General features: G+C 39.0%; 1 protein-coding gene across 9 annotated transcripts in view; it reads left to right on the top strand.

Annotated features, from left to right (window-relative positions):
* LOC133364875 (histone deacetylase 9-like) overlaps positions 1-21,583 on the top strand; it is a 498,851-nt gene that overhangs the window by 362,425 nt on the left and 114,843 nt on the right. For 7 of the 9 annotated variants that reach the window (XM_061585812.1, XM_061585813.1, XM_061585810.1 and 4 more), the window contains 2 exons: positions 16,969-17,100; positions 17,366-20,696. In XM_061585812.1, coding sequence (XP_061441796.1) covers positions 16,969-17,100; positions 17,366-17,680 — 447 coding nt within the window. In that variant the 3' untranslated portion in view covers positions 17,681-20,696. Of the gene's footprint in view, positions 1-16,968; positions 17,101-17,365; positions 20,697-21,583 lie in introns of those variants that run through there. The other 2 variants (XM_061585819.1, XM_061585818.1) reach the window with 2 other exon arrangements.

Here is a 21,583-nt window from a genome sequence, read left to right as displayed (position 1 = left end):
ATGTGATCAATAATCACGTGATAGAAAAAAAATTAAAAATAAAAAGCATAGGTGAACTAATCTCACTAGGGAAAAATTGTCCCAATGGATGCCGATTTCTTGGAATATCTTAAGAATTCCCAGCCAAATTAAAAACACAACCTTGAGTTTAGGCACATCGTTTGTACTGTGGTTTGATTATTAAATCTCATCTTAATTACGAAAAATGAAGACTAGAAAGCTTCAAAGTTCAGAGCTGATCCTTGCATGTTAACCCCTCTCAACTTGGGTGTTTTGATTACTCAACTCGGACTTCACTCCGCTTTTCATTTACTATGTGTTCCATATGTTTAATCAAGATGGTATAGGTACATCTTGGTTTTCAAAATATTTCACCTTCCTTTTGTCTGAACAAAAACAGGCTTTTTTTTACTGATTGAAAGACAGACCCTTTGTGATTTTTTCCCCCAAGAGTGTCCAGAATAAATAGTGATTAGCTACCTTCCAGGGTTTTTTTCTCTCAAAAAGAATTAAATCAGCATTTCATCTTGAATTTTTTCTTGAGCTTTCATGGACAAGATTGTTTGTTTTACAGACCCATTAATAAGTTAAATGTAGCCCACAAGGTATGCATTATGGTCTGTGACAACATCCCCTGATTTTTGCAACTCCAAACAGGCAGATTAGTTTTGCACCTGGTGGAGTACCATGCAGAGCTGGTAATATACATTTGGCTTGATGGGCTGCAAGTTGTGCAGGATTGTGTTATATGATTGAATCAGAAGCCACTTTGAAAATCCTGTTTTGAACAGAAAACTGAGATATAAATGTTAATAAATAAAATGGATCCCTATTCATTTACAACAAAGTGTTAAGAAATTACTTTTAAAAACTCTTTTTTAACATGAACATTATTTTTGTTTCAAATATTAATATATTTTATATTTTCATTGTCAAATTCCAGGACGGTTTACAGAACAGATTAAAACAGCAAGACATTATAATCATAAATACAATAGTGCACAGCAGAGAAAAGGACGTATCATTTAAAGCTAGGTATTAATATCAGCAAATGCTTTGCTAGATACATAAGTTTGGTGCTTGTCATACTCCAGGCACCAACCTTACATCTAGCATTAACTAAAATCTGCATAGATCTCATTTTGACAGCAAATGGTTTGTGCTCCCTTTGGGAAAATAATTTTTTCTCACTGGAAATACATCAATATCAGTATCTATAGATAGATACAGATATAGATATCAGTCATTGCTTTAATTTCAGAAGCCAATTATGCTGCAGTGTACATGTTATTTATCTTGAGTTGCCACATCCAACATAAACAATGGGTTTCTCTAGAGCAATCCAGAGGCTAGTCATTTCCCTTCCCAACATATTCAGTACATGCATGAGTAACTTACTCAGTTGTTCCCATCCTTGTCAGTAAATGCAGTACACAGTACAATTCTTTGCCCTAAATGATCAGTCTTTGAAGTCTCAGAAGTAGACATGGACAAATTTGTCAATTTCAGTCCTGTCAGTTTCTCATTTTTCAATCTTCATGAATTTTAGGTAAAATAACCCCCATGAAAATTCATCAGTATTTTAGTATGAATTTCTCCTAATATTATATGCAGATTTAAGTAATATAAACATTTTTGCAAGCAATTTCCCCAGATATAATGCATTTTTGTATGTTATTTTCACTAGTACATGCATTTGTATGCACACTGTATACAAGTATATGCATTTTTGAACACATTATGTGGCTGGAGAACTGCCTTTCAAAATTCGTGAATTTTGAAGGATGGTTTGTATATTGTTTCAAAAAGTGTAAATTTATTAAGTTCACCTTTAAATGCAAACTGAATAGAATTTTCCCTACATCTCTACCCTGGGGTAATCCTCTTCATCTTTGTAAGCTTCTAGTTTCCCTAAGTTGCCCTCTGCACAGACACCTTAAACAATGTTATCATATGAAGAGGCTGTCTGAAAAACACTTTACTCCTGGCTCACCTTCTCTAGAATACAATCCGAAATGAGTTCTGTCCCTGCTCACCTCTCTGTGCAAGGAAAGTGTTTATTGAAAATGTTATGATGATCTGATTTATTTTCGGGGAGCTATTATTCCCTCTCTGAGGCAGTATAGAAGATATCGCCAAAAAAAGCAATTAAGAAAAATTAAATCATCCAGTTAAAACCGCATTATACCCCCTTAAAATGGAGCAGTAACAATTAATAAAAGTAACAAGGGGTGAGGGAAGCATACAGAAATATAGATGGTTTAATTTTTTTTTCTTTAAAACTTCCAAAGACACTTGTATTTCTGGGGAAGGGGGGACAGCTCCATAAATGCAGGGCCACCACCAAAAAGGCCCTTCCTTCAGCAATGCAGTTTACAGAAACAAGATAAGCCATTCTGGAAGCATTACTGAATGGCAGCATATAAATCATTTAATCACTACAAAATTCACAATAGAATATAATAGATTACAACATGAGTAAAATAATAGCATATTCAAAGCTTGGGGAAATGAAAACCTCTTTGCCTACTGCTAAATAAAAAAGAACCTTGTGCCAGATGAATTTCTCTGGGAAGGGGTTACATAAGCAGGGTGCCACTACCCACAAGGCCCCTGCTGTAGCTGCCACCAACCTTAGCTCATATGGGGAGTACTTGAAGGAGGTAATGACAGAACTGGGAAATCTTCCAGTCTGAGAAGTTTTTATGTGATGCTGTATGAAGCAATGCTCACCTGGTTCAATCAATTTTAACTACATCAGGGAAACCACTTAAAAATGAAGGATGAACTGGCACCCACATAAATTGCTTCACATTGGTAACTTGTGAATTGACCCTTGGTGCTCATCTGTAAAGTATGAATAATAATGACAACAACAATAACTAGCTGCAATGACCAGCTATGAAAAGCAATGTATTCCATGGAAAAGAATGGAAAGCCCTTGCCTATTTGTATAAAAATTACTTCTTTGGTGTAATTGCAATGCCATGAAAAGACTTTGGAAAACATGAAGTTTATAGATCACCAGTGGGTTAATAAGACCTTTGTAAGATGTACTAAAACACCTCTACAGTGTTCAGCCTTATGGAATCACAGGAACCAATCCCGTTTTTTCTTTGATAAGGTTAATATGTTCCAGCTATAAGCCAACACAGAGACTGGAGTGGTAACTAGCAAAAGTTAACATAGGCCAAATGTAAAGCTCCCCCCCCCCGAATTCTTTCTACCACAGAGAATAAGAAACAATCATTTGGACCAAGGAGTATGCCTTATTTCCTTATAGTAAGAAAAGATCCCCCATGGTTCCTTCTGTCATTTGTCAGAGACCATGTGTTTGATGTGGGAAACAGTATACCTCTTCACTGGAGTCTGAGGTTTATACCTAAGGGATGCAATACACCAACCTTCTCAAAACATTTTAGCTGAAATGCAAATTTTGACATCTCATCCAGAAGTCAGTGGAGAGTCTTGCCCTTGCTTTTGAAAATGAATGTGTGGAAACCTGAACTGGGCTTTCCTTTTAAAGATAGTCTTTGCTGTTGCCAGATTTAATATACTTCTGTCTAGATGACAGCTTGTTTCCTTGTAGAGTCCTTTGATCACAATTTTTAGAACTCCATTCTGCCCAATAAAAGGGATAGGATGTCTGGCAACTCCAGTTAAACTAATTGTCATAGGTACCAAAAGACTGACTCTACAACAGAACTCTTACTGTTTTGACTCCTGTTACTGTCTTTGCAAATAACTTAAAAGATGCAATTTCTACTCGCACCATCAGCATCAGATTATTGACACTCATCTAAAAACATTAGAACTACAGGAAAAGCACTATTGCTGGTCTTTTCATGAGCCTTGGAAAGCAATTAATAAAGAGTGACTTAGGAGCTGTATCTAATTTTACTGTGTCATATTATTAATCCTATCTTCCTGAAACAAACAGATCATATTGTGAGATGAATAAACATTCAAATGTGCACTTTTGCTTAAATAAAAATCCTAAATATTTTTTTAAAAATGTTTTCCCTAAGTGCTCAGAGTGCTTCCCTTCTAAAAGCAGTCATGTAATGTAGAACAATTTTATTATTCTCACACCACAGAGAAGGTCTCAGGCTGAGGTGTACTGGTTTCCCTGAGAAGGGTTAACAAGTTCACAACTGAGGGAGCTGGAGAGACTAATATTAACACAGATTGTTAATTTGTTTTAATGGGATACTTTGATTAACCATAATTAAAAATAAACAAGGGGAAGAGATCAGTGGTGTGGCCATTAAGAAGTGATCACAGGAATCAGCTGAAACTCCCAATATCATCACTCCAATACTTAAATGGGGACTTTGTGATATGTTTGATCTGAATCAAGTAAGAACATACTGTATATATCTAAGTGTTCATACTGGGCTGCTTCCACATATACTATTTTTCATAATTTTGTTACAATATGTTGCAGTTGCCACTTAGGAAATTTGCCTCTGGCCAAAAACACATTAAATCATCTCAGTGTCTTTTGTATTATGGAAGACTGCCAGAACAGTGATCTATCTCCGGGTGTTTCCCAAATAGCGGAAACAAAACATTACACATAATGCCCAGTTTGGTTCCATTTAAGAGCCACAGTGAAACAAACAGGTTTGGTTCAATATTGTAGCAATATTGCAATAACTTGTTGTTAAGCCAAAATGATGAAACTGAAGTTAGCATGCTTTGGACACACCATGAGAAGACAATAATGCTGGGAAAAACAGAAGGGAGTAGAAAAAGAGGAAGGCCAAACAAGAGATGGGATTGATTCCATAAAGGAAGCCACAGACCTGAACTTACAAGATCTGAACAGGGTCGCTCATGACAGATGTTTTTGGAGGTCACTGATTCATAGGGTCGCCATAAGTCGTAATCAACACATTACACATAACAACAACAAGAGCCTTAAGGAAACAAACAAACAAAAAAATCACCTGCTTCTCTCAAGCATTTTCTTTTATCTGGCATAGACAAGGACATAAATCGCTCGTAGATCCATCCTGTAAATCTTTAAAATGCTATAGCTTGTTCATATTTCAGCAGCTAAAGGGCATCCCATTCCACCAGGCAAATGTTTGAAGAAATCCAGACTTAGGGTTGTGGCAACATTCAGAGCTTTATGAAGGGGTGGGGGAGAAATTTGGTTTGGTTTGCATTTTAATGCAAACTTATTTAATTTACAGTTCCTAAAACTATATGCAAACTGAAAAACAACTGTCCTTAAAAATTCACATTTCTCCAGATTTTGTGATACAGTTCTCCACCTCCCAAATAATGTGCAAACGTGTATGTTAGGAGAAATTATGCATAAAAATGCATATGTTAGTGAAAACAGCATATGGAAAATGAGAAATGATTCACAAAAATGTGCATATTAAGCAAAGCTGAATACAAAAATGCTGACACGTTTTCATGTAGATTTTTTGAAAAAAGAAATAGCAAGCTGATGCAAAAATGTGGTGAACTGCACTTAGAAAAATGAGAAACAGAGAGGAATGGAAATTGACAGATTCATCCATTCCTAGCTTCAGGGCTGGCCAAATAATTCTTAGGATGATTTAGGCAAAGGTAGGGTGGGCGGAGGGCAGAGGCCCGGGGTAGTCTGGTTACTTCCCCCTCTCCCAGTGTTGTATGGCTGTGTTTGCAATGTCCCACAAAAAGCATTGACACAGCTACAGCAGTGTTAGTAAATGGTCACATGATAAACACTGTTAATAAATGGCCACTGCAGCTTGCGCTCCTTTTAGGATCCAAAATCCTGAGCTAAGGATCAGGCCACTACTAGGAAACTTTGAATATTTTATACTCAGTTGTTTTGCTATAGATAATTTCTAAAAACATTAGTAGTTTAAAATTAATTGAGACAATTTATCTCAAAGGTTTTTATTAAAATTGAACTGGGGATGGGGGAGAGAGATGTTTTTGTTGGATAGGCAAACTGCTGCTTACTGCCACAAGTTGTTAAATGCGTGAACGGATTTGTGCATAATAATGGTTTTAGCTAAACTGACTAGTATAAATCATGTCCCTCAGGAATGTGTGTCATGCTTTTTGGATTAGTTTGCAGACAGCAAATAGTAGGCCAACTCATCTCTACACAGCCCTTTATGCTGCTTCTGTTAGTAGGCACCCTCAGAGCACTTTGTTCTCTGAATGTCTATGCAGTGATTTCATTTGAAGGGTTTCAGGAAATTATGGATTTTATGAAAGCTTACACTTGGGGAAGAAAACATGAAACAACTTGCTGTAAGCAAAATATATAATGCAGTATATTTATATGGCTTGTGTTCTGTGGCCAGTTTATTTACTTACCATATTTTGATGTAGAGTGAACCAGGTACAGCTGCCTTTTGAAGTCTTTTCTTGGTTAGACTAATTTCTCAAAATGTTTCCTCTGCTGCTGCAGCTGATGTTTACTTTGGCTTATGCATATTCCTGATAGTTTAATTTCCTGCAAACAAACAAAAAATGAAATTGTTCAGGTTTGATTTACTGGAAGTTGTTCCATCAAGTAGTTTTCTTGCTTTGAATAATTTGCTAACACTGGAGAAGAGCAATTTGTACAATTAGTTGAAACATGATTAGATGGCTCTTATTAAAGTAACCTCTTTCTAGATTATAAGTCTGCGGGCAGGGTAAAGCACCACAAATATTTTAGCCATTTTAATAAACAATATATTTTAATGATTGTCTCATTAGAATACCATTCATGTGGATATGAACCAGCCAAATTTAACTGCCATTTTAATTTTTCACAGCTTAGTCTCACTCTAGGGCAGGCTTCCTCAACCTGCTGCCCTCCAGATATTTTGGACTACAGCTTCCATCTGCCCTAGCCAACATAGCCAATGGTCAGGGATGATGGGAATTGCAATCCAACAATATCAGGAAGGCACACATTTAGGGAAGACTGCTCTGGGTGTTGCAGGAAATTAAAATTGTGTACTCCACCCTCCCAGAAACCTGGTACTTCTTGAAAGGTTGCTGCTGCAATCCATTGATGCCAGATTAACTCATCAAGGCCCACCAGCCAAATGCTGGCTCTACCAGAGGGCACTTTGCCCAGTGGCTCCTCAAACCCAGGACTGGCCCTGCTTAGATAGTTTATAGCGCCATCTTATAAATGTCTACTCAGAAGTAAGTCCTATTTCATTCAGTAAGGCTTACTGTTAGGTAAATGGGCAAAGGACTGAAGCCTTAGAGTTTAGCAGAGCTCTACTGCCTTTCATTTTGAGAACTGGAGCAGAGCAGGAAGGCCCACCAATGGCTAAAATAGAGGGTGGCTATTTCTGAACCCACAGCTAACTTCCTAGGAAGCTAACATCTGACTTCTCATATCATGCTCTCTAAAGAGCTTGCACTAAACCCATTCATGTGTAGCTGCTCTTGGTTGAGAATGACAGGAATACAATTCCAGCCCTTCCCTCTAGTACAGCATAATTGTACCAGAAGTTGTTGCAGGCCCGCACAGGGATTGAAGGACTTGTCAATTTCAGTCCTCTCAGCTTGTCATTTTTCAGATCTTAGATTCAGTTTTTCACATTTCTGCAGCAATCTGCAATTAAAAAAAAATCATGAAAATTCATCAGTATTTTACTGCAAATTTTTCCTAATAAACACATTTTATGTGCAGTTTTGACTAATGCATGTATTTTGAAAGTAAGTTCCCCTAACTTAATGTGATTTTACATGTTATCGCTCAAATATATTCATTTTTATGCACACTTTTCCCAAATATATACTTTTTTGTAAATGTTGATTTGTTGGAGAACTTACATTGCAAAATTCAGATAAGTGTGGATTTTGAACAATTCAAAGTGCCCTCTGGTAGGGATGTATTTCAGTTCTCATGTGGTTTTGGAAAGGGCAAATTTGACAGACTCATCTTTAAATGTGAATTGAATTGAATTGAATTTCTCCCCCATCCGTAGGTAGTGCCAAGTCATCTAGACTTCTGATGCTACACCACAGCCTTGTTCTCCTACAATTCTTCCACCCCAATTCCTCTTCCTTGTCCAAACGATTTCCCACTTGCTCAAACACAAACAATTCCATGTTATTTCATTCAAGTGGTTCAGTTTGCCTCTGGTTAAATGCAACCCTAGTTCTGATAGACCTTTCCAGCTTTTTCCTTTGTACTTACTTTGAAACTGCAAGTTTCACAGCCATTTACAGCTGCTAGAAGACAAATAAATGCATCCCTAATTCAAGGCCCCCTCCTATGAAAAAAAAGAGTTGATTTTGAGTTTACCACCACCACAACAGCCATATGTGCCCCTCCCCTTGAAGTTTTGATCTGGAGCTGATCTGTGGCAACTGCATGTGAAGGAAGTACTCAGTTACATTTGGAGAATTTATTTTTAAATTTAACAAGATACTTTAACTGGATCATCACCTGAAATTCAGCACACTGACTCACAACCACATGATCTTGGGAAAATGTGATTGTCACATTTGTGAAACAGGGACATTCATGCTTAACGTTTTTAAAAAATAAAATAAATGCACCTGTATGTATACTTTTACTTCTATATAGCTTTACAGAAAGCTTTGGAATTCATTTAGTACATTAACAATAAAGTTGCTTTAAGTGTGCTCTTTATGTGAACTGCCCCATATGTCACACAAGGGTTGCAACATCTGCCTTATCGGGTCTACAAGAATAGTGCTATCATGCATCACACAAGAGAAAGAGATCCCCACTTTGAACTTGAAAGCATGCAGAAGGAGTACAGTGAGGGAATAAATATGTTTCCTAACTGGGCTGTAGTCTGGATCTCATTCTCTCTTGGATTCTCTTTAAGGCTAACCCACCTGATGCCGAGCAACTGGCATATGGAATGTTTTACAGATGGGCCAGCATCAGTGACTCATGTAGCTGTAGATGATTATCTGTCACACAGATGTTTCATCTTGTATTTTTCAGCTAGCCCCAGTCAGCAGTTATCCATTCCTGGTGGCTCAGCAGCAGATGTTTCAAATGTCAGGGTATCTTATCCATTCTGAATATAAGTAGTTGGTTTCTCTGCATACTTGGGCATCTTCATCAATTTTGAATGCAACTGGAGAATGCTTATATATTATAGACAGAGGGATGTTATCTAGATCCCCTGTTTTGTATCATTAGTGGTAGGATTTTCTTTATCCAATAACTCCTTCATCAATGAAGATAATGGATTTTGCTGTACTTGGGAAAGTAATTAATAAAAGTGATGATCAGGCTGCCTTGGTACTCCATGGGCATCATCCAACAGAATGAATCAGTCCATTCGGCCCATTAATTTCAACTCTGACCAGTATGTTTGACATTTACATTTGTCAATGTGTAAATGATTTTACACAGAACGTATCTCCTTTGGCAGAAAAAAACATAGTATAGTATCTGCATGATCCTTATTTTTGCTGTTGTATTTTCTGGGAATTGAAATTGTGATAACTGTGATCAGTTACACCTGAGTCTGCTTTGCAATTTTCCAGGGTTAAGAAAAAAAATATGAGACTGATTTGATACAACTGCAGCGAAGAATTCACACAAATGACTGGCTTTGGTTGACAGAAATTAGCTAAGGCAAAATTAGGAATAAATATGTCCATAGCATAACTTTTATGTTTGTGCTTCTCATTGGGGGAAAAGCACTTTAATAGTAGCAGAGACTCACAGATGTGTTGACCCCATCAGGCTGGAAACAGAGTGGCTCATTAAGGGGCACTAAGAATTGCAGCAGGGATATGTTGAGTATGCTGTTTTGCTTAATGTTCATAAATGTGATGCCATTTCATACCTCTGTTCTTTCCCGTTCAAGAGGCAGCAACATTCCAGTAGTTCTTAGGATGCCATAAGAGGGTCTGATGGCGAGCCCATCTCAACCCTTCTCATTTATCAATTATACAGGAACCTTGATCCTAAATGATGCCTTGCCCAAGGCATTTTTAAAGTAATAGTTTAAAGTATTACTTTAAAGTAATAGTTCTGTGTCCAAATGGACACCCAGTCCCAACATTTGAATATCCAGTGGACACAAGGGACACATAAAATTTAATCAGTAAAGCAAGAACACACATTCAAATTGGAAGCCACTGAAACATTGACTAGAGGTCTGAACTTTTTAGTCAAATTGATTAGGAACAGTAGAACATAGGGGCACATTACACAATAATTCTTAGGGTTCTTATAAGCTACCAGTCTTTCTGAAAAACTTCTTGTAACTTCCTTAACAAAATATCTCTTCCTATATGCTGTGATGTCTTCATTTGCGTGTGTGTAAGAATTCTGCTACAGCAGGGCATGGATGATAAGCAGCAGTTCCTATGCCATTCAGTGAAACAAAGTAATTTCCTCATATTCTGTATGGATGACCGTGTTACCCTGTGCACGTGCAGCAACAGCTGACTGGTCTTGGAACTGGTTTCAGTAGGTTCTGAATAGATCAGCTCCTTACAGCTATAGATGATGCTTCAGCCTGTGGCATGGATCATAAGAAATTACAGCAATTATGGTTTTTGCTGAAGTGGATTCTGGAGAAATATGAGGTGGTACTGCTAATTTGGGGTCTGAATTTAGCATAGGTGCTGCAAAGGCAGCAGTAGTGCAGGTAAATAAGATTCTTTTCTGTGGAATTATTTGTTGTGCATCTTTCAGCAGTGTTTGTTTTCTTTCCTTTTGTCCAAGTCACTCAAATTTGAATGTTTCAAACAAGATGGCCGTGCAAAGCCTCAGCTCTGACCTAGGCCCTTCAAAAAACCCTCATTAGATGCATTTTATGATTATAAAATTCTGATCCACTGCAAGAACAGGGTATGTCTGTGAGTCTGCAGAAGTTAAAAACTGCAGACCTCACCAACTTTTTTAGACCTATAGATCGAAGAGAGAGTACAGCCCCTCTGGATGGCAAAATGGCATCTTCTCCACCCACAACTACAGAGACTCTGATGAAGACACACACTGACCTAATGGGGGGGTCTAAAAGCCGAATTTGCAGCACAGTCGGAAGCTCTAAAAGCAATGCTCACAGAAACATGGAAAGAACTGATGGTCCCACTCGAGAATAAGATCTCTGAAATAGGGAAGAAAATAGAGGCGATAGCAGACACGGCCTCTGTGGCTTTAGACCTAGGAACAACAAATGCTAAAATAATACAAAGGGTATGTAAGGAGCATATGCTAATGAAAGATTGCCTGCAACAATTGGAAAACAGATCGAGAGGAGCGATCTTCGTCTGAGAGGATTTAGAGAAGAAGTGGAGGATCTGGCAGGATTCATAGTCACTTGGCTACAATCTCTGCTCCCCAATCTAAAGTTAGATAGAACTAACTTGGAACATATCTACCACGCACTGGGAACCAGCCTTGAGATGGAGCACCCCCAGAGATATTATCAATTCCGCCCACTTCACCAAAAAAGAGGACATATGGAAAGGCTTACGCATGCTACAAGAGGTATTATATGAAGGGAAATCAGTAATGGTCCTGCAAGATCTCTCAGGAACTAATCCCACAGCCACCTTTAAAATGCTATGGGAAAGAAATAGAAACTTAACTGGAGGACTGGGACTCAATGTGGTCAAAAACCCCATATAAGTCCATCTCAGTGGGGATTAGGGAACAATCCTTAAAACTTCTTCACAAATGGTACCTTACTCCAAGGAGACTTTCACTCATAAATCCCCAGATTTCCCCACTCTGTTGGAGAGGATGTGGAGCGATTGGGACATATCAACACATGTGATGGTCCTGCCCTTGAGTACAAGAGTTCTGGACAAATGTCTTTCAGGAGGCTAGCACAATCATGAACCAGCGGGTTCATCCATCAGCACAAATGGCCCTCCTTGGACTGTTAATAGATTTGGACTTGGATTTGAATCATAAAGAGCTCTCTTGAACCATCTTTTCTCTGCAGCTAGGTCAGTGACTGGGGGTGCTCCTGGATCCATCTTTGTCGCTAGAGGCCCAGGTGACCTCCGTGGCTAGGAGTGCCTTTTACCAGCTTTGGCTGGTGAGACAGCTGTGGTCATTTCTGGACCGGGATAGCCTGACCACTGTTGTCCACGCACTGGTTACCTCTAGGCTGGATTACTGTAATGCGCTCTATGTGGGGCTGCCCTTGAGGTTGGTCCAGAAGCTGCAGCTGGTGCAAAATGTGGCAGTGAGACTGCTCACTGGAGCAGGGTACCACCAACATGTCACCCCGCTGCTGAAAGAATTTCACTGGCTGCCCATTTGCTACTGGGCCAAGTTCAAGGTTCTAGTTTTGGCGTACAAAGCCCTATACAGCTCGGGACCAGGATACCTGAAAGACCGTCTTACCCCTTATATGCCCAGTCGATCACTGCGCTCTGCAGGTGAGGGCCTCCTTCAGATACCATCTTATCAGGAGGTTCGTTCTGCACAATATAGGAAATGGACCATTAGTGTGGCCGCACCTACTCTGTGGAATTCCCTCCCTTTGAATATTAGGCAGGTGCCATCTCTGCTATCTTTTCCGTGCCTTTTGAAGACTTTCCTCTTTCAACAAGCCTTTTAAGTTGAGACCTATCCCAGTCTGCATCTGTTTAATATGTTTTTAATAATGTTTTTAACCCTTTTTTAAGGTTGTTTTTTTAAAATGTTTTTAATGCTGTTTTGTTAATGTATTTTAAGATCTGTTTTTATGATGTTTTAAAGTGTTTTAGTGCTTTGTTTGCCGCCCTGAGCTCCTGCTGGGAGGAAGGGCAGGATACAAAATAAATAAATAAACAAACAAATAAATAAATAAACAAATAAACAAACTGGAAAGAGTTTAAAATAGCCACCCTAGATTCTTGGTACCAGAGGATCTGGCAAGTGGCCTAAACAAACTTACACAGAAGATAAAAGAAACAAGAGACAAAAAGAAAAAAGACCCTTTCCTTGCAGTTTGGAACAAATTTATTGATTATGCTAATACAGCAGAGACAGATTGTTCCCCTCCTACTCCATATACGCATTTGTGGTTGTCATAGAGTGCTTGGGGTAGCAGATACTTCTGCCTATAAAGAAAAGAGAAAGGAGAACATTTGAAATATTATCCTTAGAATGTGGATAGTCTGCCTTAAATAGTTATACTTACTTGGATTTGTCCTATTACCATCTTTTCTTGAAGTCAAAGATGAAATTTTGACGTTTATAAAAACTGACTGTTTTGATGAAGAGTTCAAATGTATACGAATTACTGTGAATGTCAGTCCATGGGGGGGTGCGGGGATGAAAAGTTTAATAAAAAGTTAAAGTTAAAAGATTTTTCTGAATGCTTCATATTGTCAGTATTGCTCTTCAGATGCAGAATGCACTTGTTTTTTGTTTTTATTTTATTTTATTCAAGATAAAGTAAAAGTACAAAATGTTCCAGTTCGATTACATATAAGCATTACAAAATAAAGCAACAACAACAGCAAAAACAAAATATGAAATGGACAAAAGTAATAATAGGTAATTATTAAGGTTAACTTGCGCTTGTAACGCTATAAGCTATAGTCACCTGGTAGACTATTGGGAGGAAAGGGGTGTTTGTCCCAGAAAGAGAGCCATAGGAGTCAGAAGAGCAATGTCAATACTTCTTTCTTTCTTTCTTTCTTTCTTTCTTTCTTTCTTTATTTATTTATTTATTTATTTAATTAAATTTATTAGTCGCTCATCTGGCTGGTTGTCCAGCAACTCTGGGCAACGCACAACATAAAAACATACAATTCACATTAGAGCCTTAAAATTCCAACAATAACACTAAAATCTAACCCACCCCAAAGGCCTGCCTGAAGAGCCAGGTTTTCAGGGTCCGGCGGAAGCTCATCATGGAGGGGGCATGGCGGATGTCATTTGGGAGGGAATTCCATAGAGTGGGTGTCACGATTGAAAAAGCCCTCTCCCTAGTTCTCACCAGTCTAGCTGTTTTAACTGGTGGGACGGAGAGAAGGTCTTTTGAGGCTGGTCTTGTTGGGCAGCAACATTGATGATGCTGGAGGCACTCTTTCAGATAGACTGGGCTGAAACCGTACAGGGCTTTAAAGGTCAAAACCAACACCTCAAATTGGGCTCGGAAAGCAACTGGTAACCAGTGCAACTCCTTCAGCACTGGAGTAATGTGGTCTCGCCGGTGGCTACCCTTAATCAGGCAAGCTGCTGCATTCTGTACCAGTTGCAGCTTCTGGACCGTTTTCAAGGGTAACCCCACGTAGAGCACATTACAGTAGTCTAGGTGAGAGGAGACCAGGGCATGTACCACCAATGGGAGCAGATGGTTTGGAAGATAGGAGCACAGCCTTCATATCAAATGGAGTTGATACAACGCCGCCCAGCTCACAGCCAAGACCTGAGCCTCCATGGACAGCTGGGAGTCAAGAATGACCCCCAGGCTGCGGACTTGGTCTTTCAGGGGCAATTGTACCCCATCCATAGGGACAGACTAGAGGCAAAATCCCCCTTTATACAGCACACTAGGCTACTAGTTCCATCTTTCAGCCACTAGGGGGCTGCTCAAGGGACAGGAAATTTTATTTGCAGGCTGATGTGGCCTATAACTTTCTAATGGCAATGATCTCTTGGTCAGATGCCTCTTTGATTGTCACCCTCCCAAGGTGTAATGTATTGTTTGACTAATGAGTAATTATCTGATTTGTGAAAAATGGGCCAGAAAGAACAATTCCACCTTACCTTCTGTGCTGTTGCCTTTTCTTTTTTGGTTAGAGGTTACTTTCTGTGATATGGGAAGAGAATTCTGTATATGCTCAGAAGCCAGGCCTTTATTCCTAAGAAAAGCATTAGGGTTCAGAAGTTTAAAGCTCCTGGAGACCATGCCATCTGTCCTGGAAACCCTGCTGTTTAATTTGATCCAATGTATAGGTCAACAGCTGTTTCCTTGAGGGGGGCTGCCCTCTGAATATGCTTAGGGACCAGAGGGATTTTCTTATTCATGACTCAGTTTGGTATTGAAATCACATTGCTCCAGGACTGAAATCCAGCACAAATTAAGCCCGTTCGTGTTCTGAGAAAAATGATATACAGTGCAAAAATGTCCAGCTTCAACTGCAAAATCTTGCTATTCTAAATGTTGGGGGCTGGGGGAGGGGAGAAACCTCGTTTTCAGAAAGGTAAAACATTGCTCTTTCATTACAAAATGTAAAAATGAAATAGCAAATATTTTATTTTCAGTCCTGTCTAATCCCATAACAATTTTTCTGTGATCTTAAAATCCTGGCATTAGAGGACTCAGTGTTTTTAGTTGTTATTGTGTGCTGTGTAGTTTTTTTAAATATCTTATTTAAGTTACTGCAAAACAAAAATGAAAATAATCCCCAAATATATATTTTTGTAATACCAGAACAGTTGTGTTTTTAACCATTTTTTCTAAATTCTGAAATTAGAGTTTTAGAGATTATTATTATTTTGCTTTTTAATTCATGTATTTGCTAGTGATGGATGGGTATTGGGGTTGGTAGGTTCTTGCCCTGAGACTGATCCTGTCTCTTTAGGAGGAGAGAAAGTCAGCCAAGTGCAGGTGTTCTTGCAACTCTGTAATGGGAAAAACCACAAGGTGGAATTCTCCCTCCACCCTGCCCAACTTTTAAAGATACAGAAGACCTCATGGTTGCCAGGCCCGGCCTCCAAGAGGTCTTCTGTATCTTTAAAAGTTGTGGAGGAGGGAGGGAGAATTCCACCTTGTGGTTTTTCCCATTACAGAGTTGCAAGAACACCTGCACTTGGCTGACCTTCTCTTCTCCTAAAGAGACAGGATCAGTCTCAGGCCATGGACCTGGCAACCCTAAGGTATGCTAGTAAGAATTTTGCTAGGCTAGTAATGTGTGCATTTGCAAGGCTGTATTCACTCTGTTTTTGTTTTTGTTGTAGTTTGAACTACTTTGGCCTCAGTCCGAATATCAGGGCTTGTACATGGAAGAGAGGCTTCCACAGAGCTGGCACCAGACTACAGCAGGCCCTTGAAGCTGGCAGCAGCAGAGGTGCATTGGCACTACTGCTGCGGCTACTGGGGGCGTAAAAAGGGCCAGCCACATCAGCATGCTACTCACACACACCTGCCATCACCCAAGATGGCAAGCATTCGCACACAGTGTGCTAATGTGGCAGTACAGGAAGTAGCATGGCCAGCTTGCGCTGGCAGTGGGGAGATCTTGCCTGTGAGGGCGGTTCCTGCTCTGCAATCTGCGCCATCATCGGGCCATGGGGCACATGCTCTGTGACCCAATGCTAGCATGGATCGTGGAGCAGCAGGGGCCCCTCTCACCACAGGGGCCCTCGGCCAGTGCCCAACCTGGCTCCTGGCCTGGGCTTCCATGTGCAAGCCATTTTACTGAAAAAATATACACCCAGTAACAATTCCTTTAAAAAATTGCCCTGGTTAGCGCAGAGGATGAAGATGGATTGAACCAATGGAGTAGAACTGTGGTCCTCTAGACGTTGTTGGACTCCAGCTCCCATCAGCCACAGTCAGCTTGTGAAGGTGTCAGGGATGATGGGATCTGTAATCTAGCTATATAGGGAAGGCTCCCTATCTCCATAACATGGGCCACTACTAAGCAAACTACACCCTCAATACATGCTGGGGCAGCAGGACCACATACCCACTCCAGCTCCTTTTTCCTCACCTCATCCCCTGCCTTACTTTCACATTTCTTGTTGCAATGTATACATGGACCTAGTTTTGAGGGGCTATGTGTCATTGGGCGTATATGTGCTAGAATGTGTGTGCCCTTTATAGGACCCAGCAAATATATTTATTTCCATTATTTATATCCCATCTTTCACAATACAAATCATTCCAAGGTGGCTTACAAATAACAAAGATAGATTAATAATTTTACAATATTAAAATATTGTAAATATATAATCAAATATATAAATATTAAAATATAACAGCCCTTCTCACAGGGCAATTTATAGTAAAAGGCCCTGATTTTATTTTATTTTATTTTATTTTTTGGCAGGGGAATTACAGTTCATCTGAAGTAGACTCTGAGGTGGCCTTTGCCTCTGTGTCCCTGGATCCTTCCAACAGGGCAGTTGGTTGTAGATGGCCCTGTAGAAAAAGGGATAGCCCAACTGGAGCGGGCTCTGAGGTAGTCTTTGCCTGTCTACTGCTCTTTCCTGGAATGGAGACAACTGGAGTGTTAAGGATGTGATTTTGCTGCCCCATCACGTTTGATATACAAAGTTTGTTTGATGTACCAGCCCTGTTTGTAATGATCTTATAGTCAACTGTGACTCCACTAGTAGTGGAATTTCTCTGATTTCTCTGATTCTGTAAAGAATCATGCCAAGTAGCTATTTCATCTTTTATTTCTATGTTTACTCCCTCCACCCAAACCCCTTTGTCTGTTTCAGATACTTTCCAAATCTATTGAACAGTTAAAACAGCCTGGTAGCCTAGAAGAAGCTGAGGAGGAACATGGAGAACATTTGATGCAGGAAGAAAGAGCGCCCTTTCTTGGTAGCAGCATTAGGGATGACAGCAGTAGTATTTCTTTGGACGACAGACTGGTTCAGCCTTTGGGGGCTGTGAAGGTGAAAGAGGAACCACGGGACAGTGATGATGATATTCAGAGTCAGCAAATGGAATCTGGGGAGAAAGCTGCTTATATGCAACAGGTAATAGGCAAAGATATAGCTCCAGGCTTTGTAATTAAAGTAATTATCTGAGTACTCTTACAATAAGCATTTCTGAATTCTTGATGAAACAAAATGTGTGGGTTTTTCCCCATCCGCAGAGTTCAATTGAATTGCGTGTTTTTAGCATTCAGCAAATCTAACAATGGCAGATGCTTTCACACCTTAAGCATAATGAGAAAGTTCTTGTTAAATCGAGGAAAACTTATTGCTGTGTAAGCCTTTGGGTTATTCATAGAATGCATATTAGCTCTAATGGATTCTACCACATTAGTTAGTTCTAGTGAAATGGAACTCGTTGTATGAACTTATTGTGGAGATCAGCTACTGCTGATCAGACCTCAGAATTGCTCTCTATTTCAGTGTCTCTCCATCTCTAAACTTCTTTGACATCTCAATGTACACTTTTATCAATTTGTATATAATGTACCATATTGTAGTCCTAAACACTGTTAAAAAGAAGGGGATTTCCCCCTTCCCTTGGTAGATAAATACTACTCTCAGTGATCTAACCTTTGTATATAGAATCTAACCTGGACGTTCTTCAAATGGAAGGCAAATGACAGACATAGAATGCACTTTCAAAAATGAAATAGGTTTTTCTTTTCTGCATTACTTAATTTTATGCCGCAGCTCCTTATCCCTATCTTCATCTGTTTCATTTGACGATAATTGACATGTGCATCATTATGCGTCAGCTGAATGCATGATATACCTATATTTGTGTTGAGATGGTGGTGGTAAGGAACCAAATTATTATTACAATTTGTCTTTTCTCATTTATTTATTTATTCAGCAAAAGCTAAATACAACGATAGCACAAAACCTAGCACAGAGGTTTACATGCTCATACCAGTGGTGGGGAAACACATTTGTGTTTCCAGCACCCACCTTGGGGCCAAGTTTTTCCAGTACACTCCTCTTCTAGTTAGAAAGGCAGTAAGCCATTCATTCCAGAGTGCCCAGTCAAAGCCATTGAGACTGTTCTGGAATAACTGTAGCCTTAGCGGACTTAGCTTATCCAGAACCCTAGCCAAGTACTCTGTGTCAAGTACAGGGGAATATCTAGGCCTGATTTATCTTGGGAAATTTGTCCAAGAATGTCTGAAAACAGAGGCCTGGTTGACAAATAGTTTTGAATATTGTTTTAAGTGTTTTACTAAGACATGCATGCAGATGTAGGTAGTTGTGGCTCCAGAAGGACCATAGTCCTTTTGTATGCTCTGAAATCAGAACAACTCAGTATGCAGTAGAAGCTGCTGTTTACTTAAGTCATTGCTGTGTCAGGTCCCTGCTGTTCTCCTGCAGAAAAGTAATTGTGTGAAGGTGGACAGGAAATGCCTTATAGAAACAGGAAGTCCAAGTGATTCATGCACCGTGGAATGTAAGAGGGGGAAGCAGAGAGATAGGTTTTTAGTCTCCTTTTTCTAAAGCACACTCTATGAATTGATTTATTGTTAAAGAAAATAACAAAGCAAGTAGGGAAATTGTTAAGGAAGCTTTCCAGTGAAACATTTCCTTTATGTTCCCTTTTGATATGTTTACTTTGTTGTAGAGGTTTACTTTTGTTAAGCTAAAGATGCATTGTATTAAGACCCCTTTAATATGGATAATCCACAACTGACCTGGAATTCTTGTCAGTTTTTTTCTATTAAAATATTTATATTTCTAAGGTATTTTAAGGTGCAGTATCCTTTTCAAAAGAGAGAGCTGTTTTGCCAAACAGAAAAGTTGTTCTAATATAAGCAAGTAGCGTTTACATTTTTTTCTTATTTTCTAGAATCCTATATAAAATGTTGCAGTTTTGAAAGATACATTATCCTTTACCCCCCTCAAAAAAACCACATATCACTAACAGACTTGTTGCACCAGCAAATATAGTTTGCTCCACTGCTGGCCATTTTTCTACTCATATCATTTCACTATAGAAACACTTGCACACACGATAAATATACTGTCTTGTGTGACACATGTACAAACCTATTCCACTCCATGTGTGCGTGATAACAACTGTAGCTCATTGCATCTTCCCATCATGTTATATACACAGCAAGCAACCTTGTGAGTGCTCATCACATGTGATGATGTACACATTTTTTCCTTCACAGAAGAAACTCTAAGGTAAGAACATGGAGATGTGTGAGGCAATTCCAAGTGTTTTAAGGTATCGGAGCAACACAACACTGTTGTCCAGATATGTCATATTTTGGGAACTGGAGACACTTCCCCAACATTTGTATTTCCTGGAGTCCAGTTGTGTAGGGTGTTCAGCTGGTGCTACTTCCCTCTGGTTCTCAACAGTCCCTGAGAGTTAGTCTCAAGAGAAAGACCCTCATCTCATGGTCCCGCTTATGTGCAATGCAGCTCCAACAGAACCATAGAAATCCACCATTCTGGCAAACTCTTAACTCCATGCAGCACTTTTTTATTTTCTTTTGTGTGCTGGTGTTGGAAATCTTCATGCCAATGTTTAAGAACAAAATGCTATTTTTGACCGAGGTCACAAAAAATATTTCCATTAGCTTTATTAGAAGATGCATAAACATGGGCTTTCTGGTTTAAGCTGCAAGATTACTTGTCTTTCTTCTTGAAGAAAAGTAATTTGATCTTTAAAACCATAAAGCTGAAATAGGGGAAAATACACATTTTCTTCTTATGCATTTTTCCATAATCTGATTTTAGCCCACTCAAAAAGGGATAGTGCATCTTTTAAAATACATTTTATTTGGGCAAACATCTGAATATAAGCAAATTTTTGTACAATGATATTTTAAAAAGTGTAACTGCAAAGATATTTTTGTAATGAATTGAGGAGAGTTACCCCAGTATAGCCAGTGAACTTCCATGTCACTCCATTTTTTAAGAGAGAAGTTACCTGGAACCAGTGAAAAAGGAAAACTGGGTTTATGCAACCATATTTCTAATTGCAAACTGTCGCATTTTAAATCTATTGTATTTATTATAATTTACACCTTTGGTGATCTCTTGTTTTGTGTTGTAAATATATTCTGTTTGTATGTTCCCTATTTTGCCTTCTGATACAAGTCTATATTCCTTTCTCAAATAAAGTTTTTTTTTCTCAAAAGATTCCCTTTCACATACTTGGCTTTGTGTAAAGTTGATAATTCTAAGGCGCTGCTTTCTCTTTTATGTAGGCAAATATATTTGCTTATTGTTGAACCAACAGATTTAGGAGCATGCTTTTATTCCCCCATTACACAAAGTCTATTTTCGGCCTGTTGCTTGATCTCACTTCAGCCATTACACATTGTACAAAAATGGAAATAAATATGCATGTTCATTTTCTCCTCATCACATTTGTCTTGAACATGTGGTCAACCATTGTATCATCTTGAAAACTGCAATAATATAAGTAAATACCAGTTTTCAGAACTCTGGTTATCCAGAATTTTTATGGCTAAAAATCACTTTGACTCCAAAGTTTTTTTAAAATCTTAACATGGAAGTGATTTATTTGCCCACAAAACATAGTAGAACTTTTAGGTGATGCTGTTGATTGTAGACCTGGGGTCCTTATAAATAATATTAAAATGTTAAAACATATAATCACGAGGACCTTTCTTTTGAAGATGGAATTTTAAAAGCTAATGGCCCCACTCCAGAACCAATTCAGTCATGTTTAAGTTCTATTGAAATTAATGGAACACATTAACCTTGATTGACTCATTCCCTTAACTTAAACTGGACTAAAACTCATTAACAACCTTGTGTATGTTTAGTTGAGAGGAAGCCCAACTGCGTTCAGCGAGTCTTATTCATTATGAACCTAAGTTCCATTGATTCCAATGGGTCTGCTCTAAGTGTGTGTAGATCCCATCAGCCCCAGCCAATGGTCAGGACAGAATGAAGGGAGTTGTACTCCAAAACATCTGGAGGATACCAGGCTGGAGAAGGCTGGTGTATAGACTTACAGGT

Source organism: Rhineura floridana, chromosome 10 (assembly GCF_030035675.1).
Source record: "Rhineura floridana isolate rRhiFlo1 chromosome 10, rRhiFlo1.hap2, whole genome shotgun sequence".
Classification (NCBI taxonomy): Eukaryota; Metazoa; Chordata; class Lepidosauria; order Squamata; family Rhineuridae; genus Rhineura; species Rhineura floridana.
Note: the sequence above shows the minus strand (reverse complement) of the source record. Positions and strands in the feature narration are given on the sequence as shown.